Source organism: Anopheles funestus, chromosome 2RL (assembly GCF_943734845.2).
Source record: "Anopheles funestus chromosome 2RL, idAnoFuneDA-416_04, whole genome shotgun sequence".
NCBI classification, from domain to species: Eukaryota; Metazoa; Arthropoda; class Insecta; order Diptera; family Culicidae; genus Anopheles; species Anopheles funestus.
Genome location: NC_064598.1, coordinates 40,922,315 through 40,946,082, shown reverse-complemented (window position 1 = coordinate 40,946,082; position 23,768 = coordinate 40,922,315). Strand labels below are relative to the sequence as shown.

Sequence of the window (23,768 nt, the reverse complement as noted above, 5' to 3'; positions counted from 1 at the left end):
GTAGACTTTTTATCCCTTAAAAATGTACTCCTATCCCTGATGTATTCTTCCAAATGGAGCTGCCGAAGCGTATTCTTTTCCTTCCATTATAACGCATATATGGTTTTTTTCTTCTCCCCTACCCTACCGAACAGTAATCCGAACGAGCAGCTAGAAAATGATCACGTACGCGACCGGACACGCTTCAAGAACATCGAATGGACGCCGTACGAGAGTGTGCACAAAAAATATCTCAATCTCGGTGAGTAGAGTTTCAACTTTTACGTAGGAACATTGGGCTTTTTTTTTGTGTGTGGCTTTTTTGCTATTCAACTATTCGACAGCGAAAAATGGCGAACTTTTACGTACGAACAAATGTCATCACGACTAATAGAACAAAGCGAACAGCAGAACAATGGCGGCATATGTAGAAAACTAAAAACATGATGCATTCCAAAATGAAGGTAGATGAGAATTCCGGCTCACATTACGCTTGCGTGTGTGTGTGTGCGTGTGGTCGATTTATGGGCCTTTCGTGAAGTAGCCCCAAACGCTCGTTGGTTTGTTAAACCCGTGTGGATCAAATCCGTACAATGAAAGCTGAATGATTCCGATATATCGATCCGGCGATTGTGCCCGATTCCCCTCCGGGAGGGCAGACCAATCAGTGTCAAATATCCTTCAACCGGGCGACCGGGCCAACTGAATACGATTAGAACGATAGCGCCACTTTGATGATAGCTTTCGTCAGGTTTTCCGTATGCATCCGTCAACATCCCCTAAGGATATGGGTATTCCCACCGTGACACAAGGTCGAGCACGTGTGCTCCCAGGGTGTGTCCCGGGTTTTTGTTTCACGTTCAACATTCTCTTCCGTTGATTCTTGGTAGTATTTTTTCATCTTTTTTTTTTGGTTTCGGTTAAACCTAATACCATTCTTCTTGCATTGTGTATTCTCTGTACCTGGCTTTCAAACAGACACGAAACCCAAACTGAAAAACCACTATCGAGCGCACCGATTGTCCTTCTGGTTGAACCTGGTGCCGGATCTGCATAAGCCGGGCAATGACGACGTCCCCAGCGGGCACCACGAGCTGGAAGCGGACGATGAGGAGCAACCGGTCGCGATGCCAACGGTGAAACCGCTCAATCCACCCCAGCGAGATCCGGCAACGATCGGGTCGAATTATACGCTCTTCACTACGCAGGTCTTTTCGCTGCTTAACTTCTCATCGTACGGTATCCTGCCGAACGGAAGCCGGCAACATCCGGGCCCAAGGCCCATCCATCCCGTGACGGCGGAATCTTCCGAGGGTGGTGACGACGATGGTACCGGTGCCGGTGGTGTCGGTGCGGGTGGAATGTCTTCATCACAGGAGGATGGATTTGCTGCGTACAGTACCGCCCTTAGCGTTACGATCGCGATCGGCTGCAGTTTGCTCATACTGAACGTGCTGATCTTTGCCGGGGTGTACTATCAGCGTGATAAGACGCGGTTAAATGAACCGCGCGGTGGCTCGGGGATGGGTTCTGGTGGTCACGGTGGTACGCTGCAAACGAAGAAACGCAACGAAAATGGACAGATGCCGAATAATATCTGCGGTGAGCTGGAAAGTCTTACAATACACTCCAAAACCGACCCATCCACCATACTCGGGCACCATCATCCGGCACTGCAGCATCATCAAATGCCACCGCCTGAGTTTGCCGATCTGCCGCAGCGAGCACCGCCACCTCCGAAGCACCTGAAATCGGTCCCGGGTGACGGCGGTGGTATGCTTCCGGCTCACGCACTACAGCTGATCGGTAGCAACTGTGGCACACTGACCAAAAAGAGCTGCGTCAAATCGAACCTGACGGCGGCGGGTGTGGGTGGCAACGTGGTCGGCCACCCGTCCCAGAACGTTACCATGGATGAGCTGCGCGTGTGACGTTAAGTGTCGTTCGCTCTCGAGGACCGAACGGTAGTGGCCCCCGACAACGGCCATATGCACCTGATGAGCCTGGGCGACTGCAGAAACCACACGATCGATGGCGCTATGACCGCCCTGTAGTGAGGCGCCTAAAACCATCCATTCCCGCTCAAAAAAAAAACACAGCGAAGGATGGCAACCCCAGATCAAAGGAGGGGGTCGTCAACAACCGGTCGGTCACTGCCGCGCGAAAGCCCAAGAGAGCGGATGTTAATGATGAATTTCAATAGGTTATGAATAATTAGTGCAAAAAGGCAGGTGCTCCTATACATTCCAAGGGAGTCAGTGTAGCACAGAGCAGCCAATTTTTAGCCGAAAAACATGCCGATCCGTAGCGCATGTCCAGCACAAGCGAGTATATACATATATATATGTGTGTGTGAGTGTCTGTGAGAGTGATCTTTTCCAAAGGAATTGAAGAATGATGGACGAGGTGATGATGTTGGGTAGGTACACGCCACTGTTTACGTGTCCCGTTAGCATATTCTGTTGCTAGGAGCAGGTGTAATTAATCAATAATGACGACGAACGCTCCCCAGAAACGAGGATGTAGCCATCACCAGTCCGGCCCTTACACCGCCTTTCCTTTCCCTTTCCAATCCTACCCCGGCTGAAGGCGGGTGGCAGGGTGGCAAAATTAAAACATTAATTTTGCATTTCTGCCAGACGAACGGTTTTCGCTTATGATTTATCAGTGACACTTCCTGAGCTAAATTATCTGCCCCGCCGTTCCATTCCCCTCTCCGTTCCGTTGCCCTTTTCTGCTTCAAAACAGATCGCTGAACTAGCGGCAGTCAAAGGTCACCTTCTGTTGGGCTCTCTTGAGCACAAGTGCGAAGGATGAGCCTTAATTTTCCATCCATCCTTGAAAGAACCAACAAACCGCTATCCACACCACTCCCTCTCTCTCTCTCTCCCTGGAAATAGCTAAATTAATGATTAAAACATTTCGCCTATGCTTCGCAGGGCAGGCGTAGCATACTTGCCGGGCGGATGGGAAGCGTTCTGATAATTGGAAAATATTTTGATTTTTCGGGTTGTTTTTGCCAGGCTCGTTCAATCGTTGACAGTTTCCATTAACGTGTCCTACTCGTGCCACTTGGTGCCAACCATTCGTTGCCAAGTGTGGAATCGCTTTACCGGGAACAGGGAAAGCAATCGTCCATTATCTTCCGGTGCTTGGAAGGTCGTTAAAATATTTTACCTTCCTGCCCGAAGGTGCTCTATTTATTTGACAGAACGACATTACATTGGACAGGAAAACGAGGTAGCTATACGCAGCAACAACAAAAAAATGCAAAAGTAAAAGAAAACTCTCAATACGCGCTTCACTTTGTTCGTTGGCAATTGTGCGATTGTAAGCAGTTTTTTTATAGTCCAGTTTTGGAGCGTTTCTATCATTCCTAAGAAAAAAAGAATCCGCTCGGTACCATTTGTGTCATGCTGTTCGGCACACTGGTTTGGTTTGGTGATCTTGCTGCAAACCCCCAACCTGCTGTCTCACGCGCTTTGCTCGATGTTTTGACTGTTTAAACAGGCAATTTATTTGCTCCACCTCCATTGTTCTGGCGCACATGATTGATAGCATCGCACGGCAAGATGGAGGATGCAAGAGGCCCGGAAGCCCTTACGGTAGGTACGGGTTTCTTTTCCGGTTCAGCCGTTCAGTTCATTACCTTGAATCATCTTTCCCCCGCTTCATCCGGCGAATTATCCTGCCCAATTTCATCCGAACATCCTTCGAACAATCCCCAACTCCGTTTCTGATCACCGTCACTGCACACACCTTGTCCCATAAATGGCAGAGAGGAGAGGAGGGAGGGAGGAAGGGGGCAACGGAACAGAAATAATGCCCTATTGTTTGAATATAGGACCAAAGAGGCGGCACCATAAATTCTAGGAAATAATAACAATAACAATAAAAATCTCTTTGTACATAATAAACTCCTTCCCAGTGTTGGGCGACAGGGCACATTTGCCGGACAGAATGTGCCGCACACGGTTATCCGGTTAGGTTGTGTGGGGATGTGGCCGCTCGCCGAAAACCGAACGTACACTTGGATAGGGAACACCGGTATAGAGTATGATAACACATTTTTCCCGGACACAGTTGTATCTTTGATTAAGTATTCGATAAGCCACCATAAGCGACCGAGATAAGGGGTTGGAATGTTATTTTGGGAGGGGGTTTGTTGTCGGGTTGTTTTTTTTTTTTTGCTCCCCTGTTGTTGCTTGTTTTATTGTTGCTATCGCCTCAGCAAAAGATCGTCCTTCCATGCTGGACAATGGGAAAACATATTTTCGGTGACTTGTGATTTGTGCGTTTTGATGGAATTTTGCCTATGTTCGTTTTTTTTCTCCCATAACCTCATTCATTACACCGGAATCCAAATCCCCTGACACGTTTAATGAAGTGAAGCAACATCATCACAACAAAAAAGCAAACCAGTTTTAATTATTGCCCAAAATGAGCAACAGTCTTCATTAATAATTGTCCTGCTGTCAGGGAAGGGAAGGGTAAAAACAAGAAGCTTATAATTATGGTTAATCATTTTTGAAGAGAGTTTTTTTACACCCTGTTTTGTTAGTATACGTCCACCTTTTGTGATTTGCTATCTGATACGAAATAAGTAACGATTTTATGGGCAATAGGTACAACTTTTATCCCGTTCGTTAAGCTTTATTTCAAGCCAACAGCACGAAGAAACATTACAAAAATATTATTCTACGGTCGCAATAAAGTTAAGGCAAATGGTGTCACGTTCTGTTTAAAAATGGCAAGATTAATGAGGAATTATCGCTGAACGTGTTGCTGTGGTGCGACCGCAGATGGATAATTATCGGTTTGCGTGCTGCTCGAAACACGGCACGACACGCACCGAGACGCAAAACTTTTTACTTTTACTTTCGTAAAACGAAAACTAAAGCATCGCAAAACCAACCGGAAGGTATGATTGGTGTGGCAAAAACATGGCAAACATGTTTTAAATAGATACGAAACGGTTACAACATTCGCATACATTAGCTAAAATACATAGTGTGTTACCGGAAGGCAAAGTTTTTGACAGTGTGACAGAAGATTTTATCTATGTTGGTTTAGTTTTAATAGAATTTCTAAAGACTGACCTTTCTGAAGCGTGTTTACGTTCCTTTCCAACAGTGACGAGCTGAGGGGAAAGCCTACGATTTGGTACATTTAAGGGAGTAAAATAGCAAAACAGTAAAAAAAAATCAGAAACAAACAATTAACACACAAATATGGAATTGATTTGGGAAATTGATAACATCTTAACGTTCTTGCTTCTACCGGAAGCTTTCCTCCGTTACCCGTAAAATGATAAGCTTTAATTTTCCATCTACATTAATAGGAAAAGTTTCCATTCCACTGTTCTGTTGTATCAATCCTGATTGTTTGAGGGACGGCCGATAAAAAAACTCAAAAAACACAGGAACTAGCTAATATTGTGTGTCGTCGTTCAAACTCATTCCCAAGTGTAAAACTAAGCACTATAGGCATGCAAGCGATTTTGTCCAAATCGTGCAGGAAACAAATAGCATCCTTTCTTCCGTACGGCATGTACAACTTTTTCGACACCTTGTGGTACTGTGGAGTCGTGAGCAAGATACGCACCCCGGCAATAGGTAAACAACAAACAGGCAAATGTTAGGAAATCATTACGTACTTGGCCAAAAAAAAACGCGATTTAAATACCAGTGAGCAAGCCAGCAAATCCACGAAAGGAAGAAAATGTACTTTTAACAATGTAAATATTTCTGAAATTAATGAGCTATCTAAAGATATTGACAGAACAAAACGGCGACACTTTGAACAAACGTAACAAAACAAATTTGATGGAACATTCAACTACATGTAAAGCACACAGAGCAACGCGCAACCTACAAAATCACAAAAACCAAACTCTACTGTGTACACACAGGAAGTTTTCTGGGAAAATGCATTCGAGTTTGCGAAACCAAGATAAAGGGAGAGATAGTAGAATCAAACGTCACGCGCGGTAAAAACGAAGAACGAAGGATGCTCGAAATAAATGCGACACAATGCGTTGAAATTGAACTGATCGCTTATTTATTGTGTACACGGAGAAAATTGAAACTGGTAACATGTGGCAGGTTTGGAGAAATTTAATTACGTACGTTTAATTGCCTGCTGCTATATTTACATTTACAATGAAACTTGGTAAGTAACATTCGAAAGAAATAATATGTTGTTTTAATCGCTTATAATCGCCTTAAATTTAAACAAATTTTTTGTCTCAGTATTAACGGCAATTGTTTAAAATTGGAAATCGTTTGGTTTTGTCATGACAATTGAAGGTTGTAGGATGACATTAAAATAATTGTCTAAAAATGTTATATTATTTTCTTTAATCCAGCGTTCTTCCAACATCCAGCAAATCCAATAAATCCTCCTCCAAATCCAAATAATCCTCTCAAACTTTTGCATCTTTAAGCTACTTTTAAAAGCTCAGAAGCTCGAAAAACTTAAAATACTAAGAAGAAAGAAAATGTTGTTTTCTATATTTTTAAGCGACTTAAAGTTTGCCAAATGTTTTTTTTGTGTTTTTTGTACATGTTTTCTATTTTCTTAAGTTTTATTTTTCATGAGCACTATGGAAGAAAAATATTTGAGCTAACTAATTATCCTCGACGAGCCGGTTTTGAAAATGTATCTAAATATGACAAATCAGTAAGTATTTACATGCCTTTAAATGAATTTTGACTGATTGTAGTTCGAGAAAAAAAATTACATATCCAATAAACACAGTTCAACCTGACAAACCGCAGCTTACGAATGTGCGCAACATAATTATACAACCACTAATATTTTAAGAATAAAAACACCATGTCAATGTGAGGGACATTATTTTTATTAATTTGTGTGTGTGTGTTTTTTTTATCTCTTGAACTTTGCCGTTTATTCTTAAGTAACTAGAGACTTCATCTTCTTTACATAAAATAACGAAGGTAATTTATCTAAATATTGATTTGAAATAATTACTTCACATTTCTGAAAAATAGAGTTTTGAAAAAATATAACATTATCGATGTCTTTGAAGACCTCTTAAGCAGCAAATTTAGTCACATGACACCGCACAAAGCATAAAGTTCAATCCAAATTCTTCACAAGCTGTTACATTACCGCCACGGTGCCAATATCACTCAGCCAAATAATTCCATTAGCAGCTCATCCTCGATAAAGTGTCTAAACTTCACCATGCACTTTGCTGACCTTTGCTGTCACGCGGACTATTGAATTATTTATTCTGATTTTCATCGTAAATTTAACAGCGTTCGCGGGCGACCGTGGGCATCAAACAGGCGAATGGCGAAAATTTAAACACCTTTCACCCACAGGTGGTAGCGTTCCTTTTGATTCCCCATCACCCCACAACACAACGCAAAACACACAATCAAACCAGTGTGCCACAAGTGAAACAGAAGCGGAGCGGGAAAAAGGGGGAAATAAAACTTTTGTCAAACGATGGCAAAGGTAAAGAATGCGAAAATTCGCTACACAACCAAAGCTGCTTCGCCAGTGCATGCCGTCCTCGGTTCCAATGTTTGCTGAAGGTAGCAAATGGAAAACCTACGCCCACGCAATGACAACGCAACCACACGCACAACAATGGTCCCCGTAGGACTGTTTCGCGATGAAAACGTATCGCTCTTACCTTCTTACACCGCTGGATGGTTTTCCGTTTTCTCTCAAGATCGCGGGTGTTTTGCTTCTCGAAAGTAAAAAAAAGAAGGGAAACAAATTTGCGCGACAAGCAAACCCTTAAGTCAAAGTAAATTACTTTCACCCGAAACCGAATGTTGTGCCGCCGCGCTGCGCGCACAACGAAGTTTTATTCGTTTTTTATTAGACTCTAAATTCCGGATTTGATTCCGGTTGTTCAACAAATCTTCTCCGGCACGAGTCGCTTCGGGTGAAGTGACCATGATTTATGGTTTTGGTGTATTCTTCCCATCCCGAGGAACCAGTCATGCTTGCAACTTTCTTGCGCCCAAACCGCGGCGCCCGGCCTGGCTTCGATGGAGAACGTGTCTTTTCGGTGTTTTGTGGTTTTCCGCGGTTTGTGAAATTGAACATCGGTCTCCCTCGATCACTCTTTATCTCTCCCTCTCTCTCTTTCTTGTTCGCTTTATGTCCATTTTGCGGTGGCGTTGGTTCTTCTGCCCGAAACGCTTCCGTTGTGTCTTAATCGATTACGCAATTTATCGTACCGCTTTTGCGTATCGTACCATTTGCGTATCGTGCAACGGATCGTGAGTGCAGTTAAATTATGTAACGCGAACAAATGAAATAACCCTTCAATATGTTACGCTTGAGTGATTTCAAGCGGCTATAAATTTGTACAACGGTTTGCTCTTTTTCGTTTGTGTGTGTGAGTGTGCGTGTTTTTATTCTTTTTGTACCAAATCCACTATAAAACGAATAGTGATTGAAGCGGACCATTGTTAAGGAATTATTGCTTTGTTTGGTCGGAAGACTGAAATGCGATTGTCAGGCGTATCTTATGATTCAGGCTTTTTATTGTTTCATTTTTATGCGATTTCACCCACTGATGCTTTCTCCACCAGAGCAACATAATTTTTGGTTCCAAATTATCTTTTGGGCATGTCACGCGAAAGGCAACAATGTCCGTGAAGTGATGTTTCCAAATGTTAAATGCTGTTTCCGAATGTCTGTTGACAAGGATATAAAATACCACACATTTAACCATTTTCAAACATGTTTGTTGTTTCATAACAAAATGCTAATTATGTGACCATCAACCGCACACAAACACACACACACGTGTGTGATCTGTTTATTTCAACCACCGCAGGTTATCCGATAATTATTTTTTAATCTACACCTGCGGTCACTGTGGTGTGGAAATAATACCAAAACGAATATAATACATGAGTCACTGTTTAGAGTTTCAACAGTGAGATGATAAAAAAATGCACACAAACACATATATAAATTCGTCATACTATCGTGTGAAATGGGTTGAATATTTTCCAGCGGTTTAATGGCCGCAACCACATCCAGTGAGCCCAGTAAGAAAGGTGTCACATTTCCCATTGAACCGTCTGCAGCTGCTTCATTCTAATAGGTAATAGTGAAGGTGCATCAGATGAACCCTTTTGCCCATTGAGGTGGAAAAATAATATTGCCACCAACCCAAAATGTTGCTGATGGTGTTTGGAGTTGCATTTCGGCAGACGTAAAACAATAACCAATTCCGATGGCATTGCTGAAGAAGGCATCCATACCTCTCGGACCTGAATGATGTACCAAAGGTTTGTCTATTCCACACCGTCTCGTGTGTGTGTCTGATGCCCTAAACGATGGATCGACATTCGGACGGTTAGTGTCTAGAGCGGTTAGCATAGTTCCGAAAAGCACATCTTACCGCACTGTTCCATGCGCGAATGAGAACACGACCAAACAACAACGTAAGACTACGTAAAAGCAGCAGACGTAAAATCGATTGCATCACACCATTCCCGGATGGGACCATCTCCGTGGAATGGGGCCAGGAGTTTCAAACGACCCTAAGCTACATGGTTCCTCCCAGTGCGAGTGCAAATTGTTCGTTTGTCTGAAATGCACCGCCTGTCGGGATGTCCCCTGATGTGCAACGTTCGCACGGTGCTGTTTTGTGCGATGATGGTTATATGGATGAAATCCGCTGAATGGGATCGTCAAACCAGCATGACATTGAGCATGTATCGTGTGGCGCTAAATCCCTTTACAGTTAGCAAAGACGGTGGGAATGGAATGTTGCTGCAGTTGGTATGTTCAGGAATTAAAGGAGCGCGCGTATTGATCGTTGTATTATCGTTAAACCACTTTTAAGTCCGGATAGAAGTTTTCGGATAAACCCTTGGACACGACAGACATTATAAGATTAACTTTGTACGATGTATACTTTACGGATGAATGATTAGATAGTAATTAATGCTCTTTGACCACTTTCAATAGTCGCACTTATGTAATGGCAAAATCTGTTTAGGATTGACTGCTGTAAATACCTTTTTAAATGTAATTTTTCTTATTAATTACGATACATCATTGCAAAAGATCAAAATCTTCAAGAGCTTTTTGTCAAGAAATTTCATAATTTTATAATCTTTTTGTTCATCTTGCTTTTAGTTTTTACATACATCGGGACTATTCAGATTTAGATTCAGAATATTTCCAACGAAATTCTCTTTTACTTTTACTTAAGAGATTAAATTTGATTAATATAAATGCTAAATAAAAATAAAAATGCGAAATTTAACTAACATGTTAAATAAGAAATGATACGAAATTGTGTTTAAATTTTATTTTTATGCTTCTTTTGGCTGACTAATGTTCAACCATTGAGAATAGTTTAATAAAACAATGCAAATTTACGAATAATCTTAGTGTTCTTCGCTTTTATGGCCAGTTGTTTGGTGAGTTCTACATAATGCCCCTGTATTTCCGAAAAATGCATGGAAAAAAGTATGAACTTTCGTAGGAAAGGAACCCAATTCTATTATATAAAAATATTTCATGTATGAAGTTAATTTAAGCATTGATTACGGTTTACCTACTCGTTTTCAACTGCCAGTAAAATATTTCATAGCGGTTAAATGTTATTCAACAACCATGGAAAATAATTATTGATTATTTGTTGAAATATCCCCTTACTGAAATGAAATAATTTATGGACAGTGAATCATGAATTGAAAAGCCCTGTAAAACGCAACAACATATTATCATTTTCCTTTCATATTTCAATGCCTTCGTATTATGGTGGTGGTTTTCTGTCACATTAATTATCAAAGTTAATTTCACTTCTCTGTTCCTTTACAGAAGATTCTTACAAACATGCGGTAACACGGTCGTGCCGAAATAATATTCGCTTGTGACGTTACCATTATTTGTCAAATCATCACGAACATAACATTAAGCAACATATTACCTGCAATAGTTTCAATTAAGAGAGAAAAAAAGCCATGTCTCTTTTTGCCTCATCATTCGCGTCGATGTCATTTGCGCCACCGAACATCATCTGCGTGGGACCAATTTCATGCTTCGGCTCAGCGCTAATTCTCTCGAAACATAAACTCCAGCGCCACCCATGGCCACCACCGATCTGTATAATGCAATTAATTAAAGCCAAAGCCTCCCGGCACTCGTTTCGCTTCCGGATAAGATGCTACCCCGCCCGGCATGCCGGGCCGAGCAGGAGCAGCAAGAGTCGAGGAGCTGTCGACCAGAGGAATGATGTTTAATTAATCTTCCTTTTCTGAAAATTTCCATTCCCCGGTACCGAGCGAACAAGCGTGAGCGGATTGAAAATCATATCAAACAAGATGTACGCACTTCTGGTACGACGACACGGCCGTTTCGGTGCAGCCTGGTGCCCGTGTTTACTTGCGCTTCCTTCCGCTGTTTGTGTCCACCGGCACATTCGAGTGTACCACGGATGGATGTTGTGGCTCATCGTTCGTGAAGATTATATCGCGCCGATAGAACACTTCCCACGGTACAAATTTATCTTCCATTTAGCGTTAACCGCACCGGCCTACGTAAAGGTGGATGAAAATCATCAAAACTGATGAGTGTACTAAAACGCGTTACTTAAACTTGCGAGTGTCAAGATCAAAGCCCAAACGTTTGAAGAAATATTCAAAAGTGTTGCTTAGGGAAAGTAAAGCTTCAAACACTTTCTACTCACTCTCCTTCAGCTAGCATTGAATCGAAAAATCAATCTTGTAACTTTAGTCCCCATTAGTCGCTCAGGCGAAGAGATTGGCTTAATTATCAGCTATTTTATCTTAAGAAAAGAAACACCATCCTATGCTAACCTTTTCCGCTTCCTGAGCTGATACTTTTCTGTTTCTGTTACAGCCATTTTTGTGTCACGTAATATACTCCCAGGGTCGGTTGGGTCTTCTGTTCTAGCTTGCTAAATGATCAACTAATAGCAGCCCGCGTCAAACCCGACCCACAACCCACCCGATCCAAAGGATCTATGGTCGGGTTCGCCTGTTGCTTGCTGTCGAAAAACAGCGAAAAGGTCGACCCGCTGGCATCAATCATTTCGACCCTATCTTGTCGGTACCAGAGTGCCCAGTGTCCGGTTTTGAGAGGCGTTGGTTCTGATAGGTAATAAACATATCATTAATTATGTCCCCAACTTGCCAATGCTCGCAGGTGGGGCATTTGCTTTGCTGTTGTTGTCAGCAACATTATACTGATTTTTGTTTCTCGCTTTGGCTACTCAATGACGGACAACTAAGGCCACTTTGCCAAGATATTGCGGGAAATAGCTTGAACGATGTACACAAAGAAGCGTATTAAAATTATCTAACTAACCTTGCCAAAAATGAACCTTACCAGACCAACCATCAACCCAGATTAGTTTTATTTGCAGTAAAAAAAAATACTTCATCACAAGCTACCGCATCGTTGACCCCACAGCTTTTAGGTGCTGCTCCATAACCATACATACACACAAAGATTATGTGTGACCGAAGCCATTTTTTGGCGCCATTAAGCTTCCCATAAATCAATCCATCCAAGACTAGTTTCCCATTATCATGGCAAAATGTGAACGTTTAATTTTACTACCAACCAGGGACCGAGGGCTCTCAACAACTGTCCCCGCCTTTTTGCCAGACCACATATTAAATCATTGCCCATCGGTAAGATAAGATCGATTGTAATTTTCAATTACCATAAAGCGGTGTGTCAGGGCTGTCGACGAGTTGGAGATGAAAGCATTTTTGCAGGAACCCACATCACTTCCAAGGTGGCGGTTTCCACCAGGCTTCTGTCGCACCTCAGGTCGCACTGTACCAGGAGCAAGCGTAGAATCAGTTTTAATTACGCTCAACAATTTTATGGATCCCTGGAGACACCACGTTGTGCAGAATTTTTGGATAATATCGTTGAACTTTACCTACAGTCGCCTAATGTCTCATACGCTATACAGGCAGTTCAGCTTTACTGTAATTGATTTCGCGCAGTGCAACATGAAAGTTCTTAAAATTTCTTAGAAAATCAATAGACAGTTCTGCGATTTTCTGTCATTATGTGCCGGAAGTACGTCGAGCTCAAGCTAATTTAAGCTACGTAGACTTCTTTCGAAATCTTAAAATAGTTTTTAAAAAAAAGTTCACAAAGAGTTTCAGAACTTTTGTATCCCGAAGCGATTGCCTTTGATCGAATCCGTTTAATACTTTTCATCCCATTGCGCCATGCGTAAATTTTCGCTGGAAATCCTATATTTTGTGTGGTTTTCATGCGAATGTCTCACACACACACGTACACACACGTATCCTCGTACGCAAAATATAAAAACATACCACGTTCCAGAATTTCGTGGCATACCGGTGGCGTCCCGCAGGAATTAATTCGCTGAAAAAAGAAAAAAAACACATGCTTCAAACACATTCGACTTTTTACCACCTTTTTTTATGTGTTTGTTATTTTTGGTTTTTCGCTTTCGTTCTTTTTTATTTTTTTGTTGTAAACCTCATTTTTGTACACCGTTGCGGTAAAGCTCCCCATTGCGTGTGGATGAAAAATTTCCCTTTCGGGTCACATTTACGGTAGAACAGACTGTGAGCTCACACACAAACCGCTCTGTTCGGCGTCGCGAACCGATATCGTCAAACGTGACCCAAAAAAGGGGGCAAACATGGCGGATGTACATTATGCTTCGACCGAAATGGCAGCCAAAACATAAATTGTTATTATTCCTCTGAAAGCTATGGTTTGATCTGTAAGTTTTCATTTTACTGCACACATCAATGGAAAGGCGGGTGGGCCTACCTAGGGAAACAATTTCATGAAGCGATTTCTCAAAAATAAATATAACAACAATCACACAGAAACCATAACAAACGTCTGGTTTCAATCGAAACAAATAAAAGCGCTCCTTTAAAAGCACTCAATCAGCAAACGAATATATCGTGTTCGGCCGTATGACTGTTTGTTCCACGCTTTCAAATTGCAATTTTGAAGAAAATCGATTCCCACTGAATCAATCCGGATTGAATGCTTGTTTTATTATCTTCATTTATAAATTTAGCGTTGGGCTAAATCGAGAAGCATGTTCATAATTTACTCATTGTACTCGGTTCCATATACATCCGTAGAATTGCCCCACGCAGCGTTGCATGTTTAGCATTCATTTCTCTGGCACTACTCCGGGCCCAGGTGGTGCAATCTAATTAAACTGTTCATAATTACAAAAGCACACCTGACATATTCACCATCCCAGGCGCATGTATGCGTGCACGCATGCATGCATATCTGCCAACTTTCTCCCCACCCCTTGTGCCTGGTGTCAGGATGTAATGCTGCGAGTGTCCTAAATCGTAACCGGTACATGATTTTCAATCACCGGCGTACTCGCGTCTCACTAAACCCACCACAAAACCCACCACATGGTGACGAACAAACGAACGTATACCGTTCCGCCCTTAATAATGTGGTTTACAGTTCATTTCGGTCGGGATATGTATTAATTAAAATCTCGTTCCAGTGCTGGTGTTGTGAAAAAGATTGTACCAAACAATGGTACCTTGATCGTACCGACGGTTCTATTACTGCTGCGTGCGGCAAACGCCTGCCTATCATACGGTGTGCGCTTATAGGGATGATTTATACGTACGATCTCATGACTTATCCGTTTTCGTGCCGCGGCCACTATTGTTAGTGTTTTGTTACCCCCCCAAAACGTATGCAAGGGGTTGGAAAGGACGCGTGGTGGAACGTTTTTAAGTGTCGCTATGATATGCAAATTAATTTCCCTATAAATAAAACAAATGCTAATAACACCGGACACTGTTGGACGTAAAATAATTGCGTTTCGCAGGGAATACCTATTTATGCGGAAAGAGTTTAATTTCATGACAGATGATTTTTTTTTTCATCCAAAAGCATTGTTCTCTACACACATTCAAATGTTGATTAAATTTCCCATAAATAATGCTCAACAAATTACTACAACATTTGTTAACTAAAACAGCTGCCATCGGGCAGATGTGAAGATGAAAAATCTTCAAAGAAGTTTTGCTCCATAACTTCCACAGCGGTTAAACTTACCGCCATGGCAACTGACACAATACTATTTTGACCCACATAAAGGGAACCACACATACCGGGTAGGTAAACAACAAACCGGTACTTCCGCTTGTGTAATTTTGTGTCTGCAATCTATGCAAGACAATTTGGATCTTCTGCACGAATGTGTCGTCCTCTAAACGGTAGGTACGAGTGTGTTCATGCTACCCGCATACAAATACCAACGGTAATTTTCTTCCTTTGCAGCAAAAAAATATGCTTTCATTATTTTCATTTACTACAGCTTCTAATGCTAGGTCAAAATAACATGCTCAAGGTGTTTCTGTGTTTGCGGTCTGTAATCATTTACTGGAAGCAAGAGAAGTACAAATAAACTATATTGGATTCCCAATATAGAAAGGGTTTTCTTGATGAAGTAAGTTGTATGCATAAATGCCACAGAGAATGTTCTTAGTGTAAAAAAATATACTAAAAATTGTTAACATATCATCAGATCGAGTCAAACCATTTTAATGTTGGTCATTACAATATGCTTCAAAAAAGGTTACCAAGCAATGCGAAGATCCTAACGTTTAATCTCTCTACACTTTAATTAAAAATCTTGATAAGTGATGATAACATTTCTTTAACAGACTAAAAGTGTGTTCTCCGAAACAGAATTTGTTAACGAATGTAAACAGTCCGACCGAGATGGATAGATCGGGGCTTGCGCTGTTTCTTCATAGAGGGCGGTAATCTCGCCTAGAGGATCCCGAAGGAGCCCGAAACAGCGTTGGAGCGATGACCGGGAGATGGGTTGACGACCGGCGCTAGCGATGAATAAAAGTGTGCGTCGGAGCGTGATACGCACTTTTTTCAATCAGAACGCGCATCAGAAGCACAGTGATTTTTTTAACCACTCGCTACACAAGTGACAAATAAATCGCGTTAAAAGAAACTGTGCCGTGTTAATTGGTAAAAGTCGTGGAAAGAAAGGTGTCTGTTGCGAAGACGCAACAGAATTTGAACTTTAGTTCAATTTGGAAGACAGGAAAACCTCATGTTGCTGACGGGAACAAAGTCGAACTACGGGGTCTTCCGTCGTTAAGTTGACTACGCAAACAATAGTCAGACTGGAAGCTCTTGTTCTAGCTTCTTGTCGCGTATGTATAGCGTCGCGGAACGGACTTCAATAATCGCACGGCTATGGCCAGAATTACTCGAGTCAGGACAACTAGCCTTTTCTTCTGGGTTAACCAGAACAATTATCTAGCTGTGGACCTTCGTGGATATCTGATTAGCCAGAACCTAAGACGGTATGGAGCTTCCACACCGTTTGAGGTTTAGATTGCAAGAGAGCGTTTATTAGAAATTTCTGCCAGCTTATATTCTAACAATGGATTCTGAATTTTGAAGATAAAAGTGAGATGAAAGGATAGGAATGAGAAGGAATCATTTAATTACGATAACATGAAGCACATTTTTGAGTTTAGGCGCATAGCGTTGATCATAGCACTCGTAATGCATCTTCAGCATTTTACACAGTTCGATTCTTTGATTGTTATGATTGGCTCGCCGGTGTGCGAGCATGATCGGCGCGAACAACATCGTTCTATAATACGATGTCGCGATCGCAACACCTCACGAGGACTGTTTTTCAAAAACAGTAATTAAGAGATGACTCTCGTAGCGTTTTCGGTTGAAAATCAATAGCAAACACGAAAATCAAGCATAAAATATTTTGGCAAGAACAATGCATTTAGACGATACAAATTAAAAACATTATGGAAAGTTGATCTTTAGAACATAAAGTTGAGATGTTTAGATTAGACTATCATTCTAATTCAACCTTTTTTGTGCTTATCAAATAATTATACCGCGCATTTTTGCTCCTGGCATTGCTTGTTTATGCAATTTTATTCTAATGGTAATGGTGGTTTCATCGTTTATTTTAATAATTAATTCGTCCACTGTACGATAAAGATTTCCTTGTATAACATTCATGTATCTATCTCTTCTTGGCTTAGCGACCTCTGAAGTCATGCCGGCGATTTCTGGCTTACTAGACTTATTTTTACCATGTAGCCGGATGGTCAGTCCTTACTACGGGAGGTCCGTCCGGATGGGATTTGATAGCCGGTCCTCTCATGTAGAACCGGCGCCGCTTATCACATGCATCACCGGGCAGTCCCCGGTTCGTGTATAAGAAAAATGGTCTATAAGCAGGCTAAATTTTGACAAAAATATACATCCTACACACAAGGAATTACGATATCTATGGATCTGAGAATCTCGCGTATTTTAAACGTCATTGAATCGGTATGTGTGAAGATTACTCGCAACTCGGAATGTTTTTTTAGGAAACTATCCAAAGATGTTGAAATTTATGAATTGCTTTGACTACATTGAGGTTGTCAAAATGTGCCTAACTAATAACGGCGGTCGGAACTTAACACGATGTCCAAAATAATCTCAAAGTAATATTTTTCATGAAAATTCATTTCATATTCCACTCCCTTCAAGCAGAGTCGGATCATCCACAACGCAAACTAAGCGGTCGCGAGGGTCCGCTAGGCTGAAGGGGTTCCGAAATTTTTGGCGCTTGTAGAGTTCAATACGCATGTCTTACAATATAGTTACACTCTACTTATTTTCTTTTGTCGTTGAATAAAAAAATAATACAAAATAATTAAAAAAAATATATAAATTTGCCAATCCGTTAAGGTTATAGCATTACCATTATTTGAGAAATTTAGCAAAATTTATAAATTGATGTATTTAAATGAGTATTTGTAGAAATAAATTTATTTTCACTCAAATTGTCGCCAACGGAGAATATGATACGCTCGATATTGAAATCATGACGACCGTGTACGCGTGTACACGTGTACAATAAGAATAGAAACTGCTGACCGCGATCGGTCAGCAGTAATAAGCTATAGAACCGTGCATATGCACAATAACAACCACATGTACAATAAGAATAAGAATTGCTGACCGCGATCGGTCAGCAATATTTAGCTATAAAACCGCGAATTAGTTTTAATAAATTTGTCATTCACAAAAGAGAACGAGTCAGTGTATTATTGCTCTTTAGTCGGCGTGATCTGCGCCTGTCTAAAGAAACACGCCGCGAGGTTAGCTTCGCGCACGTGACACAAATAATGCTTTACATAAAAAAGAATAGAACACTAATAAAAAATTTGAAATTTAACCAATTTCCTTAGGCTACAGCCTTAGATTTTTTTTGGGAAATTTAGTAAAATTTATAAATTGATGTATTTTAATGCGAATTTGTTGAAATTTGTTTGACTCTCCGTCATCGCAATCAGAGTTTTAGGGGCCCCAAGGGATTCTCAGTTAGGGCCTCCAAAAATGACTCCACCCCTCTTTAAACATTTTCAAATGTTTTCTTCCTGCAATCACTTATAGTGCATCAATGCAAAATAAACCGCCTTGATTTAAGCTTATCGACAGTGTCTACATCTTTAGTTTTGAGGCCCCAATTACCATTCCTGTTAGGGCCTCCGAGAAGCTTGATCCACCACTACCTTCAAGGAACAGCAATGTTCAAGGTGAAAATTAACACCGTCATAAATCACTTCCTTGTTGTCCCTCTAATGTCTCACAATGTCTATTCACCTATTCAATGCCAGGACTTAACTACCTGTCCGCACGGTTTTAAAACTCGTCTTTTCCAATTCCTACATTCTATACTTACCGCTTACTTCATTCCCATGCGGTATTCACTAATTCGGCACAACTTTAAGAATTTAACGCCGCGTCTGAAAAGAGTTCGATAAAGCCACACAATAACCCGCCTGATTTATGCAACCCAATAACCTTCGGTGGAATTAGGAAGTGGCTTTTTATCTTCCTTTCAATGTGACTCAGTCATGCTGTGTGCATGCTACTGCTGGGCTTTAGTTTGTGTGATGCAGGCGCAAACGATGACAAATTAAAATTACGACCAAATGCAAAAGTGAAAAGAAAAAAATCGTTCCCCAGTCAAAATAATTCACTTGTGGTGGAATTTGGTACATGAAAAAACTAAGCACGTGTAAACTCTGAGAAAGTACGTAGATGTAAAACGTTCGTGATGGTTACTCGAACCTATGGGACGGCTCGAGCATCCAAAAGCGAGAAGAAAGGTGAAATTATCATTTGTCATATTTAGGTTATTATGTGTAAAGCGCACGTCCGGTGGAGTAACACAAAAAAAATGAGGCAGCAAAATGACGCACCGGCCCATCTACCCATCGCTGAATGGGGAGACACTCAAACCTACAACCACTCGAACACAAAAACACACGGAGCTTTCCCCGAAATGGGAAGACGGTACAACATTATGGGAAATTTTGGACCTAGGTAAGATTACATGCCCTTGCCCTTGTCGCAAGCTGCGACCGGATGTAGCCATTTTCGTTTACCTTTTGTAGCCTATTCAAATCGGCTAAGGGTTCGGCATCAACGATGAAAGAATGGGACCACCGTTCAAAAGCACCGGAAGCCGACTGAGTGAGGTTGGTAATTTTCATTTCGTCCTTTTATCGTTCACCGTTCACTCTATCCTGTTACCTGTGCCACCTATTAGGTCTGTGACAAGGCTTTTCAGTCCCATCGCGTTTGCCGTGCGATCCACGGCCATGGAATGCACACGAGCTATCCGCCTGCCCGAACAACTATTGATCGACTTCAGGAGGGAGGGTGGGTGAAAGGAAATTGGGATAACCTCAAGTCGAATGGAAATGGGTGTTATCATGGTTAAGGCTGGAAACTGCTTAAATCCATTCCGTAAGCAAGCTCTAAGCTGCTTGTCACTAACGAGTGAAGCCTTAGCACGTTCCTGTACAATAACCGTACCGTGGAATGCTGCATTTAATGAACCATCCCTTTTTCGGGCGAGGAAACGATATGTTTAAAAATTGAGCCATCAACGCTTTTTACAGCTGTTTCCCAAATTTCACACCAAGCGCAAGGCCTTTTTAATGCCCTAAATAGTGTACTACAAATTGACAGGTTACTTTTCAGTATGACACTTTCAGTAAGTTAGTTACTACTTCCACGGAATATAACTGCAACCCTGTGATGATTTTACATATTTTCAGAAAATAATATAAATGTAACTACTTCTTAAACTAAGCATTTTTGTGTTGTTTTCCTACAATAAAACATTTTACCTTTTACCTTTTATATGTAAAAACTACTACTAGGCTAAATAAAACAAATTAAACAAAACAAATGAGCTAGTAAAAAGTTCTCCAAACAAATTCTCAACCCATTTGTTCGCGAGTACGAAAAGCTTTGGCATAGCTTTTCAAAAAAGCTTCATAAATTTCACCATCACTATGGCCGGAAGTGTTCATCCGAAAAATCAATATCACTGCCGGTTTGTAAAAGGACCGTGAACGACATAACCTTTTCCCGGTATAGGGTGAAGCCCACAAAATGCTTGGCCGCACTTACTACCCGGTTACCTGGTCGTACCTTACAACCATTACTTCAACGACCTCATCATATTGGCTATAATGAACTTATGAAAGTTGTTATGAGGGTCGTTAGCAATAATACGATGGAAGCAGCAATTTCTCCCAAAAATGGAAGAACTCTAGCAGCTACCCAGTGCCGGTTGACGTACAGCAACAGACACGGTTTCCTATAGCGGGGTTTTTTTTCTGCACGAGAAGAGTATATTTCGGATTTTATATACCAGAGCTATCGGAATGTGTATTTTCGTTTTTTGGAGCAAAACATTCACGAACGATTTTTAAATTCATAATATTGGTGCACATCCGAGAAATTTTGTTTCGCCTACGAACGATTTAGCATATATCGATTTCATAATGAATCGCAAAATGTTGAAAATATTGTGATAATTCGCTATGCACTTTATTATTTCCATTTTAAATTTAAAGTACGTGTTGAAACCGAAAAGAATACTTCTTGCTTGAAATATTGGGAATATAATATGATATAATATGATATGATAATATGATTAGGAATAGCAAATTAGCATTCAATCAATTTAATACATTAATATATATTCTTCAAAAACAAAAACTTGATTTAATGCAACAAAAACATCAGCATGATGTGGCAAACCCTCACCTTCTTAGCGGCAACAATCCGAACTGAGAAAAGAATGTTCTTTGCAGAGATTTTTTTTTACTTAAGGAAATTATTGGCTATAAAAATATGCACGAGCATACCATTCATCGGATGGAAACATTTTTATTATGCATAGCACAGCTGAATAGTTTTGTTCATCTTTTGCCACCTAATGCACGTCTACCATGGTACGGACCTGACCGAGGGAACGGCGGACGGATCTTAAAGCACAGGTAAATTGTGTAAGATGTATATCCTAAGCCTGAATCTGTACGGTAATGTATATGTAAGCAAAAATAAAAAAACGTTTGAAACCACTATCGTAAAGCAAACATAATGAGATAAAAGAGAAGCTTTTTGAGAAATTGTTTAGAGCCAGAGCTATAAAAAAATCGTGGGATGAAAAAGCCACACATCAGCGTACTGCTTTAATACATATCACGCAGTACTACCACGCAGTACACACATCTTAGTTTGGTGGGATTTGTGTTATTTGCATGCCGATACGCACCAGTATATCACGTACCCATTTATGATACGCAACATAAAGTCCACCATTTTTAGTACATCGTGAAAGTAAGTGTGTTTTGCGTTTTAGGTTTAACGCGTAAAAACACATCTCCACATCACCAAGCAATAGACGGACAAACGGACCCTGATATGGCGTGTGTGTGTGTATGCTGAAAGTTATAAAGCCTATAAATTCAACCGAAAATGGTATCGATCTTATCGCGAGTCGCTACCATAACGGAAGGTCGAGCTGAATTAATGTACATTTCTTTCCCGTACTTATCGTTTGCTTTTGTGATGTTGAAGTTAATGTTTTCGAGCATGCAAAAAAATGGAAAGCAATGTTTGAATATGCAAATTAATTCAATATTAAAGTTTGCGATGAAACACACAACCACAACCGAACCTGTCCAGATACCGCAATGACACTGTCGTGCGCAATGTGACCATGTGACAATGACAAACATACAATTTGGGTATTTGAAATCACCTAACATCCGTCATTGGTATGGTCACAATCAAAGTACGATACCCCCAATTTGGCCCCGGCAATCAATAATAGTAGCGACAAACTATTCGCGATCCAAACCGAGAAAGAAAGAGCATCGAAACTAGCTCACAAACTGGAATGCATTTGCTGATACCCACCGGGAGCGAAGTGGTGATTTAACTTTTGCAACAACCGACTCCCACCAGGGGACAACGAGCAGCCAAATCGAAATTTGCCGCAGCGCCACCGGTAAGACGGGTTGGTTGATAATCAATTTTAATTATATTTGATAATAGTATGAGCCACCGGGGAATATCAAAGCGTGTCCAAATGCTGGCTGGCTAGGTGAGTGTGACATAAATTAAAATTAACTATGATTACAGTGATTTGTGTTCGCATTGGGTACGTGCTCTTGTTTAATGCTCTAACTTTGAGGTTTGTGATATCTGGACAATGTGTTGAAATATTCTACATCTTTCAGATACTCTATCGTAGATAATTATTAAAAGATACAAAAAGCATTTTGCGTAAGATCGTAAGCATTTTGCGTACGAGAAATTTCGCAGAAATTAGCTCTTTAAATATTGTGTGGTAAAGTACTAATGCATTTGAGAAAAGAATGAAGCAAAAGATAGATAAAATAAAGAGAATTTTGTCTGTAAAAGATACATACGATCCATCGTTTCTGTGACACTTGTCATTTCCAAAACCTTTGGTTTGATCCCATTAAAGACGACAACTACTCTGCTACCCACATACATGGATAAAATGGTACTTTACACCTCACAATAAAGTGAACTCTTTCCGACAATATGGTTTGAAAATCCAATCCCTGTGTATCACGGTTTTCAGAGCAAAACAGAGCAAAGCAGAGAAAGCTCTGCTACACCTGACCTAATCCTTCCACATCCACATTTCGACAGCATGTTTCAACCGAATGATACGTGTTCTAATGGATACCTTTTCGACAGACATTTATTGCGTTAATGTGCAAGGCGGTTCTTGGTAAATTATTTTGAGCTTTAATGACAGACCATGGAATTAGGGCTGGCACTACAACCGTGCCTTGACGATGCATTAGCTCCAGGACTACGGAAACCCCTTACGTTCAATAATCGGAACGCAATGAATTTCCTGTCAAGCGACACGAACCTCACCCACCGCACAGAACCTATCACCACTTCTAAAGCTCCTTATGAAGAAGGTATGAAGGAGCCACTCCACAGCACAATCGATCTGCCGATAAGCCGCCGTGAACAGTACAGCCTTTCAATCTGCGCACCTTACCTTTTGGTCGTGGGGTGGGGGTCTTCCGCAACATGACATCTCGACCCTTCGAGAACACAGCATCGTTGTACCCTATCACTCGTAAAAATTTATGGTGCTTTCAACGAGGTGAAATAAATTTGGCGACACTAGACGATCTATCCAACACGTTTTTGCTATGCGGCACTACCACTGCCTAGTATGTGCATCGTCCACTACGTCCACCACATCGGTTCCACTGTAAAATAAAATCAGAAGTGCATACATAATTTAGCAGATTGTTTCCGTAGTCGCACACCGTTTGGCGAACAGATTTTAAATGAACCGTTTCCGTGCCCCTTTTTCTAGCCTGCTGCACATGCCGCCTTGATTTCCC

General features: G+C 41.1%; 2 protein-coding genes across 2 annotated transcripts in view; one reads left to right on the top strand and one right to left on the bottom strand.

The window, feature by feature from the left end:
* The window catches only part of LOC125761695 (neuroligin-2), a 28,986-nt gene extending 22,959 nt beyond the window's left edge, over window positions 1-6,027 (top strand). Inside the window, exons 10-11 of the mRNA XM_049423129.1 lie at window positions 135-241; window positions 958-6,027. Coding sequence (XP_049279086.1) covers window positions 135-241; window positions 958-1,910 — 1,060 coding nt within the window. The 3' untranslated portion in view covers window positions 1,911-6,027. The remainder of the gene's footprint in view (window positions 1-134; window positions 242-957) is intronic.
* The window catches only part of LOC125761691 (uncharacterized), a 135,946-nt gene that overhangs the window by 43,564 nt on the left and 68,614 nt on the right, over window positions 1-23,768 (bottom strand). The window lies entirely within an intron of this gene.